At 33.8% G+C, this 16468-nt stretch overlaps 2 protein-coding genes across 2 annotated transcripts; one reads left to right on the top strand and one right to left on the bottom strand.

Moving 5' to 3' along the window:
• Nucleotides 1–76: 76 nt before the first annotated feature.
• Nucleotides 77–5328, bottom strand: LOC134750349 (alpha-tocopherol transfer protein-like; the record flags this gene model as incomplete). The annotated part of the gene is made up of 5 exons (XM_063685511.1): nucleotides 77–248; nucleotides 2136–2352; nucleotides 3041–3227; nucleotides 4203–4419; nucleotides 5145–5328. Coding segments are annotated over 5 exons (960 nt in total), but the record flags the coding sequence as incomplete, so codon positions are not given.
• Nucleotides 5329–9779: 4451 nt separating this feature from the next.
• Nucleotides 9780–15904, top strand: LOC134750148 (alpha-tocopherol transfer protein-like). Its single transcript, XM_063685268.1, has 6 exons — nucleotides 9780–9950; nucleotides 10286–10439; nucleotides 12431–12551; nucleotides 13272–13412; nucleotides 14247–14460; nucleotides 15578–15904. The coding sequence occupies exons 1-6, from the start codon at nucleotides 9863–9865 to the stop codon at nucleotides 15730–15732; spliced, it is 873 nt and encodes a 290-aa protein (XP_063541338.1). The 5' UTR covers nucleotides 9780–9862; the 3' UTR covers nucleotides 15733–15904.
• The last annotated feature ends 564 nt before the right edge of the window (nucleotides 15905–16468 follow it).

Genomic DNA, 16468 nt, shown 5'->3' with positions numbered 1-16468 from the left:
TTCTTAATCTGTCATTTTGAATTATGTTTTTGCAGGAAGGAAAGAAACATAAATTAACTAATTGAGGATTGTAAGGCTTTATGAATAAAGGGGTTAATCTATATTAAGCTTTTTAAAAGAACCGTCGAGACCAAAGTTTTGCTGGAAATTCTTCTTTATTGTTCTCTTGGTTTCGTCAGTATGAATTAAATCTTGTTTTTTAAAGAAATTTCTCCACGAGGCAGAACTTAATGTCCTTTCCCAAGCATCTGTAAGCATATATTATTATTTTAATTGTTTATGTAGATAAAAGGTTAATTCCACTTAATGTTGTCGGGCTAGTTTTAACATTAATTTAGGTGCATTGAAGGAATCACCATAAAAAATAATAGTTTAGTTTTGAAAATATCATTAAAGCTATACAGGGTGTCCCTAGCCATTGGACAAAGCCAAAATGTACATACGCATTAGGGTATTTAGAACCAGTATACAAAGTATCATAACAACCGGTGCAGTGGTTACGAAGAAGTAAACAAATTACGATTTTTTACTTTGGAGCAGCCTGTATGTGTAAGTAGCTCCTGAGGAAATAAATAATATCAAAGATAGATATAACTCCGTAATAGATGGATACAGTCTAAGGAAAAAACGTGCCTCGAAAATCAAGAAAATTTTATTCTCGTTCAGAGGGCGCTACTAGCTTTGGCCTACTGTCGTATAGATGGCGTTGACGGTTTCGTTTGTTATTTAACACTTTTTAACGCATATCAGTGAAAGAACATGGGTCAAAATCATAAAAATAATTAATGCAAATAAAAAAAAAACATTTATCCATATTTAAATACATTTTATCGTATTTTTATAAATATTTATTTTTAGTTTTAAAGTGTGTCGACAGATGGCAGTGAATTTACTGGGGTTACAAAATTTACTATGACAGTACCGCTCTAGTATAAGTTACTCTATGATAATATGAAACCTTCTTCGGCCTTTTTGATTATCTTTTTTTATTTGACACTACATAAGATTTTGACTTTTGACAAATGTCATCATTGCCGCACATTTTCGAACAAATTGTCAAAAACACTGCCGATGACTAATACGGTATTTTTCTTTTTGTTGTCGATTATTGGAAATTGGAATAACTTATTTGAAAATTTATTTTTTTATCCATTGATCTAATCAAAAAAATATTACCGTTAGAGCATTCCTGAGAAGTAACCCTACGTGGGATTTCAGGGTTTGTCCAATGGCTAAGGTCACCCTGTATAGTAAGGTGGCAAATCAGGTTTTAGGTTACTTTCCGTTCAAGTCATCTCAGATATATGTATGGTATCAATGCATTTAGTATAATGTCCTAAATACAAAAATATGAGACGACAAGCGCAGAAATGGTGGGGCTAGTGACTGTGACGTCATAAAGTCGGCGGTACAAAAAAAAAGTTTTCTTATAAACATACCATGTGGGGCATCAAATGAAAGGGCTTTCTAAATAGATTACAAATATTGATCTCACAAATTATAAGAAAACGTCCAAAACTTTCACAATGCAGAGTGGACTTTGAACTGCTCTAGATTTAAAATGACTGATTGGTTATTCCAAAATACATACCAAATGGCTGTGAATATCCTTTATATAGTAAACAAAAACAATTAACCAGAAATATTAAAATATAAGAATAGTTCACCAATTTGAATAACAGTATAATTGTCTGTTAGATACGTCGGTTAGCTACACGATTCGACAATCTCGACATCAGGGTGCGTAGCCAAGATGCCGATCGTTCCCTCCGTTGCGAACGATACGGTACTCTCTCTCTATCACTCCACCATATTAGTGCGACAGAGATAATTACATTTCTTTCGCTACGGAGCGTAAAGGATTGGCATGCGAAACGATTGGTGGTCAAAAATAAGTTTTAATTTTGTTATGTGCATATTGTTGATAATTTTACAAAGCTTTGCGTTCATGTATCAAAGCTATGACAATATTATGTTTTGTTTCAGTTTGACTGTAGTTTTATTTGACTGTGGTTATATTTTTTAATAATTAACATTTCGTAAAAGATGTGTAAGAAAAAAAAATTAGTCCTAATTTTTTTGCACCGTATATTTGGCCACTGTACTTATTCATTTTGTTACATATATCTACTTACCGGCTATGTCCTGGCAAGTTACATCATCAGTGCCACCCAAATCCTTAGGAATAATATTTTTTGGAAATTTTCCTAAAACCTCTTGTAAGTTTTTGTAAACGTGTATTCTTTGGACAACTTTTGGCTTCAGTAGTTTTTTCACCGCTGATAGAATATATTCGGCAAATGGAGGTAGATTTACAATATGTATACCCTTTAAATTAGGACCCAGGCATTCCTGTAAAATGTATGTTTATATTGTATTATAGGCAGTAAAGTTTATCCAGATGTGTACAAACTGTACAAAGTTAGTATAAAACACATTTAAGGACTTCTACACGCACAACGTCGCAGGCAGAGACTAGTGTTAATGTTAATAAAGAACTTAGCAAAAAGCTCGTCGACGCAACCGGTGACCAGAGAGCTGGCGGCTTTCTCTCGCAGCGCATAAGTATTGCCATTCAGCGAGGGAATGCTGCCAGCATCTTTGGCACAATGCCGCGGGGCCTTATTTAGATGTTTTTTAATTAAGAGTAGTTTTGTTTTTTAATTTTTTATTTATTTATAAGTTGTTATTCTTAGTTACTTTTAGTTTTACTTTTAATTGAATAATAATAAATAAAAACCTGTACCTACGTAGAACATTTAAAATAAACCGTATTAAATGTTTAATTGCACAAGTTTTTTGTTAATATGTTTTCATACAGGTAATATGTAAATTTCACTATATCAATAAACGCAACATATTCTATATTTGATTTTCTTAATAAAATTCCACTTGTAAGTACCTACCGGAAATGGAGTTTTTGACGGAAACTATTTTATCATAATTATTATTATGTGTGACATACTTTAATCTGCTGGCTTTATTACGTTTGAGTATTTTGTATTGTTTGTTCATGATCTTTATAAAAATATTTACTTACAGTGAAATAATAAATGGCTCTCTGTATAAATACTGGAGTGAACTGCAACGCCAATGGTAAAGTCACATTGCTATAGTCGAAAATTACTTGCTCTCCTAATACACTGTCGTTCCACATTCTATAGTCGACAATCATGGTTAGCACTTTAGTAAAATCTAGAACGGATATGTCTTCCCTGTATTGTACTCTGAAATAAAAATGTCGAGACTAAGGTAATAAAAACGTATAATTTTGGATCTACACCGTGTTTTTATTGAATTCCGTTAACTTCGGGGTACTTAAGTACGTTTAAAAAAATACATGGCATAGGGATGTAGTTAAAAAAAATGTTTTGGTATGAAAAGTCATTAATTGAATGTTGCATATGGCGTTGTTGTAACTCGGGCATAATATTTAACTCAACCAAACAATTAAAAACTGTGGCATATCAATGCCATTTCGAACATCGATCGTCCGAGATAGTAGGTACTTAAGTTTATTAGCTAAATGTATGAACTCGTACTAAACACTAAACAATATGTAAACAGGCCCTAAGGCAAGTGGACACGCTCGTAGGGGCCTTATCAGATTTTTTTTACTGATTATCTCCGAAATGGAGTTAAGTAGAATACCGGTGTCTTTGAACATAAATTAAAAAAAACACGGTGTACCTATAATTGCAATTTGTTTGACAGTTGAGGAGAGTATCTGTAGGTATCTAAAAATACGATTTTTTGGCATAGTTTTTACAGAAATTTGTATTGAAAAATTATCACTTATAACTTGCATACATACATTGTGCTTTTAAATTTATTAGAATTTTATACAACAAAATCAATTAACCTTGGAAATGTGTTAACGTAAAACTAATTTTCAATAGAATACTCGTAAACTAGCAATTGTTTATTCAATGAAAAACAGAAGATCTATCTCGTATGTACACATGTGTCTTAATATTACACACTAGTTTTTAGGGTTCCGTACCTAAAGGGTAAAAACGGGACCCTATTACTAAAACTCCGCTGTCCGTCTGTCTGTCACCAGGCTGTATCTCATCAACAGTGATAGATAGACAGTTAAAATTTTCAGATGATATATTTCTGTTGCCGCTATAACAACAAATATTAAAGAGTACGGAACCATCGGTGGGCGAGTCCGACTCGCCTTATCCGGTTTTTTTTACCTTAATATGGTAACTCTGTGGTTTTCTTGCGTTTTTCGAGGTAACGTTATCCAAAAACCATCTTTTATATACTTAATCAAATTAGGGTCCATTAGGTCTCTATTTTCCAATAATTCTGGCATCTTGGGTCTCACGGTGTAGTAGTTGTCAATCTTTTGTTTCACTTTTTCTATACTAAACTTTCTCATTACTAGTAGCCTAGCAATGAACTGGTCATCTGTAAAAAATAATATAATTAACATTGGAACTGGTGGGAGACGGGTCAAGACCGGGATACTTGGAAAGGAAGAAGGGAGGCCTTTGCCCGGCAGTGGGACACTAGGCTCATATAAATAAATAAACATTTTTGTACCACACAAAGCCAGAATTGGTAGCTAGACAATTGTCTAGACTAGGGTGTGCATTATGTAGTACATTTTTATTTTTGCATAGAAACGATTTTTTTTAAACAGTACTGCAACCGGAAAGAGATTCTCGCCATATAAATTCAGTACCTAAAAATCCAGTAAGAATTCTCCTGTTTCTAACTATTAAAAAAATAATTTGTTTGCAGAAATCGCGAAGTTGACGTAACTGGTGACCGAAGAGCTGGCGGCTTCCTCGCACAACGTATCAGCATTGCCATACAGCGAGGAAATGCCGCCAGCATCCTTGGTACAATGCCGCAAGGGCCTATTTAAGATTTCAGCTAGTTATTAATTTCGTTTACGTAGTACCACTGTATATATCTTGTATGTAAATAAAGTTTTAAATTTAAAAAAATAAAATGAGGTCAAGTGAAATGTACCAAATTTCATCTAAATCGGTTCAACTGTTTAAACGTAAAGAGGTAACAGACAAACGGACAGACAGAATTACTTTCGCATTTATAGTATTAGTAGGGATGTAAATTACTTTCTCTTCATGTGGCACACCCATGTGTCACCCTTCATATAAACTCACGTAACTCTCCTACTGGCAAATGTGGCTCTTTTTGGTACCACTGATGAATAGTCCTTAGCATGTCGTCTACTGAACATGGGTCAACGCCAAGGTCATTGAAAAGCTTTTCTAAGGTTCCTCTATCAGAATTTAGAAGTAATTTTGAGTTAATCGCCAAGTCTTCATTTTCTTTCTGTAAATTACAAAACAGCAAAATAGTATTTCATTATATATACAGGCTGTTAATTGAGATTTAAAAAAATGCTACCTATATAAATCGTGTGTATGTCGACGTTTTGACAGAGATAGCGAAATAAAACTCTAAACGGCAAAGCGTGGGAAAATTTATAACAACTTAATTATCATGCATCTGATATCTACTGGAGATATAGTGTTACAAATTAAGACAACGGTTCATTAGACTACATATTTGCTTTAATTAGGACTTAGGACTGAAACTTTGCCCGCAATGTATCATTACTTATATTACCGCTCGAAATAAAATGAAATAAAATAAAATCTCCACTCCGTTAAATTAAAAAAATGTCTTAAGCTTAAGCCTCGTTTCAGTTTACGGTTGTATTAAAATTACACGCTGTATATTTCATAAAAATGTCATATAATACTAGAACACTATAGTTCTAACACAAAACACGTGTACTTACAATGTTATACATCGTTGTGTATGATGCTACATCCACTAAGAAGTTCACGCTCGATGCTTCTTATTATGAATGGAGTTACCATACTATGACTAGGTACAGATAGGAACATTATCTAAACTAACATTCCATCATCATCATCATCATTATATCAACCTTTTATCGCCCACTGCTGAGCATAGGCCTCTCTTTGAGTACGCCATTTATTCCGGTCCTGAGCCAATCTCATACAGAAGTGACCGACAATCTTCCAGATGTCGTCTACTCGACGAGCCAACTGTAACGGACGACAGGCACTCCTTTCGGCTGAAAGCGGCCATCATTCCGTTAACATTTTGGCCCACCTGCCATCACTCTGCCTGGCAACATGTTCCGCCCAACTCCATTTTAGTTTGGTAATGACGTATCCGATATCTTGTAACTGTCACATTTTTGATCTAAAATGAACATGACAACAATTTAGTATGAATTTTTTTTGGTTCTATTTCATGTCGCACTATACAGGGTGGGCCCTGGCAAGTACAGTCTCAAAACTTCATTGATAATTCACTATTCAAATGTCACTTTTGACAGCGAGTGTGTTTAGCAAATGAAGCACCAACTGTGATTAGGTGAAATTAGCTTGTAATGGCTAGTTTCCGCTGTCACGTACCTATAATACAACCGGCAATTGCAACTAATTCGACATTCCTACCTAATAATCTTGGGGTTATACTATAATTTGTAAGTTAGTTGTTTCAGGGGATATGCGGTACCTACTGCAGCGCTAGCACATATCCATAAAAGCGTGACCGCTCCCAAAATAGCCATTGACAACACAGGTTGGCCCAAAAATTCCTTGACAAAGATTTCTATTGCGACATTTTGTCGATAATTATTACAAACCTGCGCTGCGTCTGTGTATCAAAGCTATTTTGAAGATAATACCTACGTTTTTTTAAATATTACTAAGACTCCGCTGCCCGTCTGTCTGCCAGCAGGCTGTATCTCATGAACCGTGATAGCTAGACAGTTGAAATTTTCACAGATGATGTATTTCTGTTGCCGCTATAACAACAAACACTAAAAAGTACGGAACCCTCGGTGGGCGAGTTCGACTCGCTCTTGGCCGGTTTTTTTATTTAGTTAAATGATAGTAATTTTAATTTTTTATGGCAATTTGTAGATGTTTACCTAAGTAAGAAAAGTATTCTTAATTTTTTTGTCAACGTATTTTAGGGCCATACTGTAAAAGAAGGTTGTAAAAGTACACGAAATATTATATTTACTTAATTGTTTATAATATACTTAGTGACTTAAAGGCATTTACTTTTAAAATCGAATTTAAACTATCGTGAGACATATTAAGTTAACTAACTTTACGCGATGTGGGTCGCGCGAGTGACTAAAAATACGTGAGTGAAACCGCTAAGTTAGTTATTTTTAAAATCCTGTTATTTTTGAAATTAAAATTTTTAATATGTAATTCGGTTTTTATCGTTCATCGTAGTAATATTATGATCAAACAAATATGTCATTCTCAATTGATCCTATTATTATTATTTAAAAAAAACAAAAAGCGTTTTGTTAAAAAAAAACTCGCTAATACACACATACTCGTATATTATGCGGAATGTAATATTTTCGGTGATACAAGATACACTTGCATAGGTACACAACTGTACTCATTACTGCGAGCAAGTTTATATAGCGATAGGTACAATATGTGAGAAAAAGATGTATTCCGCACTAAAGTTCAATTCGACAATTGTATGGTCATTTTAGAGTCATTTCTAAAGTAAATTTGATCATAGCAATCAGTACAATCCCGTACATACTAGGTATATCTCGTATTACCTAAATATAAACCCAGTATTATAAGTTTTATTTTATTTTTGCGTGGAACACTGAAAATGAAATTCAATTACTTACGCCAAGCTTCTGTCTAGAATGCATCTCAGCACGCTCGGATACGATAATACTTTCTTTGCTGTTGTAGGTCTTGGAAATAAAATAATAGCTAGTTTCCTTACCTATTAGTAAATTAGGTACGAGTAATCTGAAAATTCTATATTTATACTAACAATTAATTGACCATATTTATGGTTTTATAACGAATAATAATAATAAATGGTACAAATGATGCTTTTTACAAGTACCTACTAAAAAGCAATGGAAAGGAAACAAATAGTATGTTTTTTTCATCTTTAATGGTTAACTGTAAGAGTAATTAGTAAAATAGTAATTTCCTAGAAAACTATAGGCAATCACCAACCAATCAGGCAAGGCTATAGGATTCTACAAAGATCTGAATAGAAAGTAAAAACCACATCATTACATAGAATAAAAAAACCGAGAAAAGATATGCACTGCCTTTTGCCCTTTGTCTCGTCTTGGCGGGGGCACGGCCGTGCCCCCAGATACATAGTGATTTTGTTATGACTACACTGAGATGTGTCAAAATGAAATGAAATGAAATTAAATTAAATATTTATTTGCTTAAACATGGTAATTACATACAGATGTTATAAATTAATTGATTTAGTATCACATGCAGCATTAAGTTTTTTTTTTTAAAGAGGAAGCTTGTCGAAACATATTGATAACTTTTTTATTTTGGACCACCTTAGTATTTAGCATTAATATATTCCATTAAATGATAAATCCATTTTATTTTAACACATGCTTTTCTTTGCAAAATGCGGATGCCCATCACAGTAGTAAATTTCTGTCGGACATCTTATCTAAGGTGCTAACTTTAAGCAGCTAAACCTAACCTACCAGTTTATTTACCACGAGACTCACGTCTGGGCAGTAAATAGAGTGTTTCCCGGCTAGTCGGCACGTTTGATAGTTTTCCACGTTGTAACGGTCGTGTACTACGTGGAACTGCCGAAGTTGCGTTATGGAGATCGTAATTTTCTTAAAGGCGAAGTATATGGCAATATGGCTGAAACGATTAGTGGTGTTGGTGTTGTCTAACTATTTACTTATGACTCTTAATTTAACCCATTTTAGGGCAAAATTTAAGACAATAAGCGATCCGGCTTTGGAATGATCTTCCACTCAACATCAGACAGCTCCAACCAAGCTCTCGTTGAAGCGCATGTTACGCAAGCATTTGTTTGACAAGCTCACAGGTTAGTTGTCCATCGTAGGCATAGTATTCTTTGCACTGAGTACATGAAATAAGGTAATATATATGTAAGTTTATTTAATTAAAGTATGTATATGTAAGTTTATTTTCGTTAGTGTGTTTATTTATCCCTATATTTTTTTTTGTTTTAAGTTACCTATTCTGCGTTTTTCTTTATTTTATGCCTGCACCTACTACTGTTTCTGTTTAGCCTGATGGTTAACTTGGAATGCCTTAAGTCCGCCATTTGTACTTAATTTGTTATATTGTGCAATAAAGTTTAAAATAAATAAATAATAAATACAATAGACATGATTACATTAAGTGTCAGATTTAATGTGCATGAAGATATAATTGTTTTGTGTCTTGTATGAATATCTAACATAATTGTTAAGTGTCCATTACATCGAATAAATTAGTTTACTACTCCAGATATTTCTAGGTGAAAGAAAAAATATGAAACCAGTTTTAAAGAATATATTTAGGATATCAAATATTTTGTGATGTAAAGTTACTGGAAACAATTAAAAAAAACTTACTTTAAAACTAAAAGTCTTATATATGTATACGAGTACCTTACTGATTAACTTAACTTTAAAGTTTTCATTCTAGGGGCACTTGAAATTATTATCTTCACCGAATTTTATCTCAAAAATCCTCTCAAATAGAGACTGTCATAAGCTTTGTAACTAGAAGGTTGAAATTACAACTACAGCTCTGATGAAGGCAAACTTAAACATTCTCTTCTGGACAAGGTTTTCAATTTTGACATTATTATTTAGCAAAACCTTGCATGACATTCACACAGTTAGTAGCAAAAATCCTTTTGCTGTTGGTCGACGTATATCAATTAATATAAAATAAAAAATATTATGGAGGTGAAAATTCTCGAGAAATTACCTCATGGAGGATTTTACAAATTTAGGTACGACCAACTGAACTTTGTCAGGAAAACAAGCAATATGGATAACGCTGAAGGCATCAGACAAGCTATAGAGTTATTAAGAAATTGGATGCAAAAACAGGAATATTTCAACAAGAAGGATCAATGTAAGTGTAGAATATTTTTTTATAAGCTATTATTTACAAGTGTTTGCCACCTGTTTAGATCCCTTTATTGGTATCTGATTAAAACAACAATAATTGCTTCGCTATTTCGTGAATTAACGTGCTATTCAATTAGTGCTGATCCGGTTAGCACTAATTGGCACTTGATTAATTTTCCCACTCTCCTACCGCGAAATGAAATACGCAATTCGCAGATATAACAAACCACCATCAACAATCCAAAACTCGACACGCATTTTATTTACCTGTCTAAGATCATCATGTGATGCTGGAGAGGTTGCTGGTCTGGTGGTTCAATAAATGATTTTTTTTTCCAGCTGATACCTACTTTGAAAAACTTCTAGTTGTTTCCAAAGGATCCTTGGAACGCTCTAAAATCCGTTTAGAGAAAATTTGTACTCTACGAACTATTTGGCCCATGTACTTTACTCTTAAGGACTTCAATTACTTTACGGAGGATTTTAAAACTTAGTAAGTGAAAATTCAGTAATCCAAATTTGAAATAATCATTTTTTGTAGTTCCGTAATCAACTAAAGTCATCGTCAATAGAACTTTAATAATGTAAACAAATATGACAGATTTTGTTAGCATTTGACACATAACCTAACACTTTTACGAAGGTTGTTTTCCCTGAAATATTAAGAATTAACATTTAATTTAACTAAAAACTTATATAAATAAAATATTTAAGTATATACTGTTGATAAGGTCATGGTTGTCCTTTTAAAGGGCGAGATTACGAAGTGATTAAGGTAAAATATACTCTGATTTGTAATTAGATCCTTTTTCTTTCGTAATAATGGAAAATATGTAAAGAAGTAAACTCAAATTTCTTTTTTACATACTCCAGCATTAAAAAAAATATATAGATGTATCCTTTTAGCTTTGTTAAGTTTCTTAAAACATACGGAAAGGAGAAAAAGTGAGGTTAGTTTTATGGAATCTAATTACAAATCAGAGTATAGTTTGTTTACATTATTTGCAAGTTCTATTGACGACAACTTACGACTAGGAACCCTTATAGTTTCGCCATGTCCGTCTGTCTGTCCGTCCGCGGCTTTGCTACGTAATCTTCTTCTTCTTCCTCGGTTCCTCATGGCTGAGGGTCGCGACCACATGAGGTCGTTATTTTCTGCACCAAGGCTCTCTATTCTGCCTTCTTTACAGTCAATTGTCTACCCAGCTACGTGATCGTTAGTGCTAAATAGCTGTAATTTGTATATGTATAAATCAATCACGCCAACAAAGTGGTAAAATAAAAATTAGAAAAAAAAATTGTACCTAACCTACCTCTCCTACTCGTAGTGGCGAAATTTATATGTATTAAAATAAAACCTTTTTTTTTGAGTTACAATTTGATGTAGGTATATTGTAACAATATAAATTTGATATATACCTACAATACAATACAAATTGTATTGTAAGTATTGTATATCAAAATGGGTTAAGTCGGTTTATATCGGCTGAATTACACCACTTAAATAAATAGTTTATTATTAAAATACAAAAATAGACAAGCTATTTAAAAATTAATTTAATAAAATACTTTAGAAATAAAAAAATATTTATAAGTAATATAATTGAAGTTGGTGAACAAAAGGAAAAATAATAAGCCCGGCGTTCTTATTCCTAATTTTACGTTGTCCGATCCGATATCGGATGTCGGATGGCCTCAGGAGAAAAACAGCTGTAAGAAAATGCCCTATGGCATCAAGTCCTTTTAAGTTTTAATCAACACACAAAGATTTAATGTATAGAAAAATCGAAAAGGTACTTTGTAACTTGTTGCTTCTTTGTAGTCGTATCCGGCATCCGTTATCGGCTCGGGCAATGTGAAAACACTCATAGTAATGATACTAATGATACACTACTAAAGTCTTTCTAGGGTTCCGTACTCAAAGGGTAAAAACGGGACCCTATTACTAAGACTCTGCTGTCCGTCTGTCCGTCTGTCTGTCTCTGTCTGTCTGTCTGTCTGTCCGTCTGTCTGTCACCAGGCTGTATCTCATGAACCGTGATAGCTAAGAATAAGAATAAGAAAACATTTATTGCCACACAACAGAAGAGAAATTACAGGAAACGAATAACATAAAAAATTGTCATGCGCGACAAAAGGAGCGGGCTCAGCATATGCTGCGCCAGCCACTTCACCAGGAATTGACCGCACAGCGCTGATTTTCAGTCCGCCCCCTTACTGAACCACATTGATATGTGCGACGTGTAGTGACGAGTGAAGCTAGCCAGTTGAAATTTGATGATGACGCTATAACAGCAAATACTAAAAACAGAATAAAATAAATATTTAAGTGGGGCTCCCGTACAACAAACGTGATTTTTTTGCCGTTTTTTGCATAATGGTACGGAACCCTTCGTGTGCGAGTCCGACTCGCACTGGGCCGGTTTTTTTTTACAGCAAACTGCCTGTGATTAGTACTGAATTAACAACATCGTAATGTTTCAGTAACAGCGTACATCTACGTGATGTGACCGAAGATGGTTCCAGAGTGAGTTTATCCAAAGTAAAGGATACCAAAACTCTGACTTCCGATCTACTGATACGATTCGTCACGTATGCAGTTATTGTAAGTTTTTGCAATAGTTTTCGTAATTTTATGGCCCACTTATTTCAGTTCTTACTATACGTAACTACATGGCCTAGTTATTCTTTTTAATGCTTTCCATTTCAAGACAGACCAAGCTAACTCTGCATAGAATTTGCAACAACAAAGTGTGGCAGTGTCAGCAAAACATCAAATTCATCAAAATAATTCGTAAATATGAAGTTTAGTTTCGGTAATTTCCACACCTTTGTACGTTAATGTATTCTATTTATTTATTACTTATTTATTTTCAAACAAATGTGCGGCTTACAGCGGAGGCCAGACGTCAGGAAATGAAAAAAACATTTAAATTTTCAAACACACAAAATCATATTTTACAAATACATAAGACAAGTGTGTGTGTGCCATCTGCAGGGTGTTCACTGTTCATCCTCACACCCTAGCACCTAAATGGTCGCGTACTGTGCGGTTTAAAAGGAATTTCCTCCCGCGGACGCTTCGGCTGTGGAATGAGCTCCCTGCCACCGTATGCTTGGTTGCCACCGACGTGGCATAAAAAAAGTAAAACGTAACAAAACAAACAATTCATAATAATTGTCTTGGTAACCAACTATAACTTTTATATTTAGTTACTAAACATGTTTATTTGATAGAGCTAGCTTAACCTCAACAAGTTTCGCAAAAACAATTATTAAAACTAGTTTACCTATTAAACTGTCAAAATTTTATTGTATGTTTCAGACCTGTGAATACGCTATGGCACATGATTATCCGAATGGATTAGTAGCCATTTTGGATTTTCGAGATGTTAACTTGATAGATCTACTGGCTTTTTCTACACGCCATTTTACTCTTCTCCAACAGTGTTTAACAATATTAAAGGTAAGTAATAGTAAAGTAAATAAGTATAACACTTTAAACTCTCGCGTTTTGTACACATAATTATTGTCATTGGCTAATGTCGGGTAGTTTAGCGTTGTTTACCAATATCTCAATTGACATTTTGCTGGGACGTCAGTCTTCCGTGACCACAGCTGGTGCAACCTAGCTGAAACGTCTGTTAAAAGGTAATATAATGAAATTTTATCGCGTTAGACCCGTTAATGACAATAATGAAAGTAAATAAGTCTTTTAACACGAATAAGAAAACGGACAAATAACATGAACATTACCTACATAGCACCTTACTTCAATTACAAGATAGTAACATACAAAGTCGGACCACGCTAAGTTTTCACGCCAAGTGTTACGTCAAGTATGAAGCTTTTAGGGATATTTGTAGGCATTCTTACTGCAAAGTTAGCGTGGTCAGAGCCTAAGACTAGTTTGGTATGAGAGTGCGGCTGCTGTCCGATCGGTAGATGACGTATATAATTATTAAAATATCTACAAAAAAATTGTATGGATGAACACCTTTTATTGTATAAAAAATTAGGATGCTACTCAGTAGTGCAGAATTTTACAAGTAAAATTGCACCTTTGTATAGTGACATCGCGCTCTGCATAATGCACATAAACATTTGATAATGCAGAATATTCATAATGTAACATTATATGATTAGCTGGAAGAGATCCATTATATGGATAAGCTCGCCTTTGTACCTAAATTTATATGAATTTCATGTTAACATTTGTTTTTTGTACAATAAAGTGATTTACTACTACTATATGAATAAAAATGCGGTGAAATATTATTGGTTCCATATAAATTTACAGGACGGGTACGGCATGCGTCTTAAAGGTCTGCATGTGCTTACAATGTCGAAGGCAACAGATGCTCTAGTAACATTTGCAAAGCAATTGCTACCCAAAAAACTTGCTGGCAGGTTACACGTGCACAGAGACATGGACACCCTATATAACTTCGTTCCTAAGGAAATCTTGCCTTCTGACTTAGGCGGTGATGCGCTGAGTTTGAGTGAATTGCACGGTAAGAATCAAGCAGACTAAATAGTACTGTAGTTGTAAATACATGTGGCAAAAAAAAAAAACAATTTAAACAATCATTAATTAAATTTTCACCACCCCAGCTCGTAAAGGCTCTCTTGATACTTCAAAAACGGATAAGAAAGTTGCATTTTATCCACAAGAGTGGCAAAGTAATGAAAATTCTTCACTTAAAGATTTTGAATGACAAATACTACTATTTAATAGCGTTAATTTGTATTTGATGTGTAATGTTTTACAGTTAGTATTTTCCTTGCGTGGGTGTGGTGAAAAATTTTGTGTCTCACTCGGTGGCAAAGTTTGATTAATCCTCTAACCTTGAAACCTTCGCAAGACTCAAAATTACACTTTTTGAACTTACGTCCTATTTTGGAATCTTTTGCTTGGTTGGATGTCAATATTAGCACGAGGACAACAACTTTGCCCCCTTGTAAAACAAAAACCTATTTCCACTTGCCGTAGAAAATATTCCTATAACTAGGAGTATTTAACGTCTGTAATTTTCTGTACAAAAAGTCTGCCGATTTTTGTGGGGGAGGGGACGTTAAATGTATACGTAACGTAAAAATAGCCATGTCAGATACACGTCAGTCCATACATTGTTTATGACCATTGGCCATCTATTTTCGACAGAGGGGAACGCCTGTTAATAACTACTACTTCATTTGGTTATATCCTCCTAGTTCTATAAGTATACGAATATTCGGTCTGTTTCTAATTTTAATAAACTTTAAATTTTTATCTCGATAGGTTCGTATCTGTCAGTGTCAAAAGTGACATTTTTATTTGAAGATACGTCACTTTTGACACTGGCAGATCCGATCCATGTCGTATAGACATAAAATTTTTGATGTTTATTAAAATTAGAATCATGCCGTATGCGCTCAAAAAGTGTTATGACATTAGATGGACCTACTTAACATAATTATATTTAAGTCTCAATTCATTTTCTTACGAGTAAAAATAAATTTCATATGTTTAGCAATAAATAAAATATTATAATAAAATTGTTGTTTGTAGTTTTCAACTTATTTGCTGTAAGCAATTGTTAGGCAAAGTCTTGGCCGCTTAATTTCAACTCTACTTTTTGTATTTTACAGAAACTTTCATTAATGAACTATTCTCAAAAGAGCACAAAGAATGGATGGAAGAAGGAAATCGCGCAACGATGAACCTATCCAAACAGCCGAAAGATTACTTCAGTGATGACTACATCAGCATTTCCGGCTCTTTTAGATCTTTAACTGTAGATTAATTATCTTGTACAATATTTAATCAATGATTAGGCAATATACACGGTGTTTCCTGTAACAGGAGCAATAAATTAAACCGGAGGCTTTTTAAAATTATGAATTTTGTAGATTACACCTTTTTCATACTAATTAAATATTATTTTCAATGTACGCTGCCATCTGTGTGTTTGACGTTGCTTGTCACCCTTTAAACATAACAAATTTTGCAATACATTGCGTCTTAGAATAAACTTTAAAGTTGCTGAACAAATGTTGGTCAGTTTGAGGAGAACAGCCTACAGCTTAATTTAATGCTCCTGTTACAGGAAACACCCGGTATAAATTGTAACTTAAATAAAGAAATAAAACATGAGCCCTGTATCCTAAATAAACGTAGTAATGTATGGTAGTGTTCGTCAAAGCATTCTAAATTGGTTCTGCAAGCTCATACGATACTTTTCGGTACGAAGTTCGATTGATCCTGTCCAATTATGGTTTAAATGTCGTGATAATATTTAGCATAAATAGATGAAATATTGTACAACTTTCTTCATGCTCCCTTGACAATCTTCACACACACATGCTAAACGGGCTATATTTAAGTGTTTTTACCTATTATATACCTTTCTGGAGGCCGTGCCTCAGCATTGCCAATAATATTCTATAGGCGTTTTTCTTGGCTATTTGTCGTCATGTTCAACAGTATAAAAATAAAATATTTTTTTAATAAATTAATATAAATACCTATCGGAAACGTCA

This window comes from Cydia strobilella, chromosome 19, assembly GCF_947568885.1.
Source record: "Cydia strobilella chromosome 19, ilCydStro3.1, whole genome shotgun sequence".
Taxonomy (NCBI): domain Eukaryota; kingdom Metazoa; phylum Arthropoda; class Insecta; order Lepidoptera; family Tortricidae; genus Cydia; species Cydia strobilella.
The sequence above is the reverse complement of the archived record's forward strand: the minus strand, read 5'-3'. Positions and strand labels throughout refer to the sequence as shown.

Bases quoted from the DNA above. Each gene is read 5' to 3' on its own strand.
- LOC134750148 (XM_063685268.1), top strand. From the start codon at position 9,863: ATGGATAACGCTGAAGGCATCAGACAAGCTATAGAGTTATTAAGAAAT. The intron at 9,951-10,285 runs GTAAGTGTAGAA...TTTTTTTTCCAG, and splicing joins TTTCAACAAGAAGGATCAAT to CTGATACCTACTTTGAAAAA. The intron at 10,440-12,430 runs GTAAGTGAAAAT...GTAATGTTTCAG, and splicing joins ACGGAGGATTTTAAAACTTA to TAACAGCGTACATCTACGTG.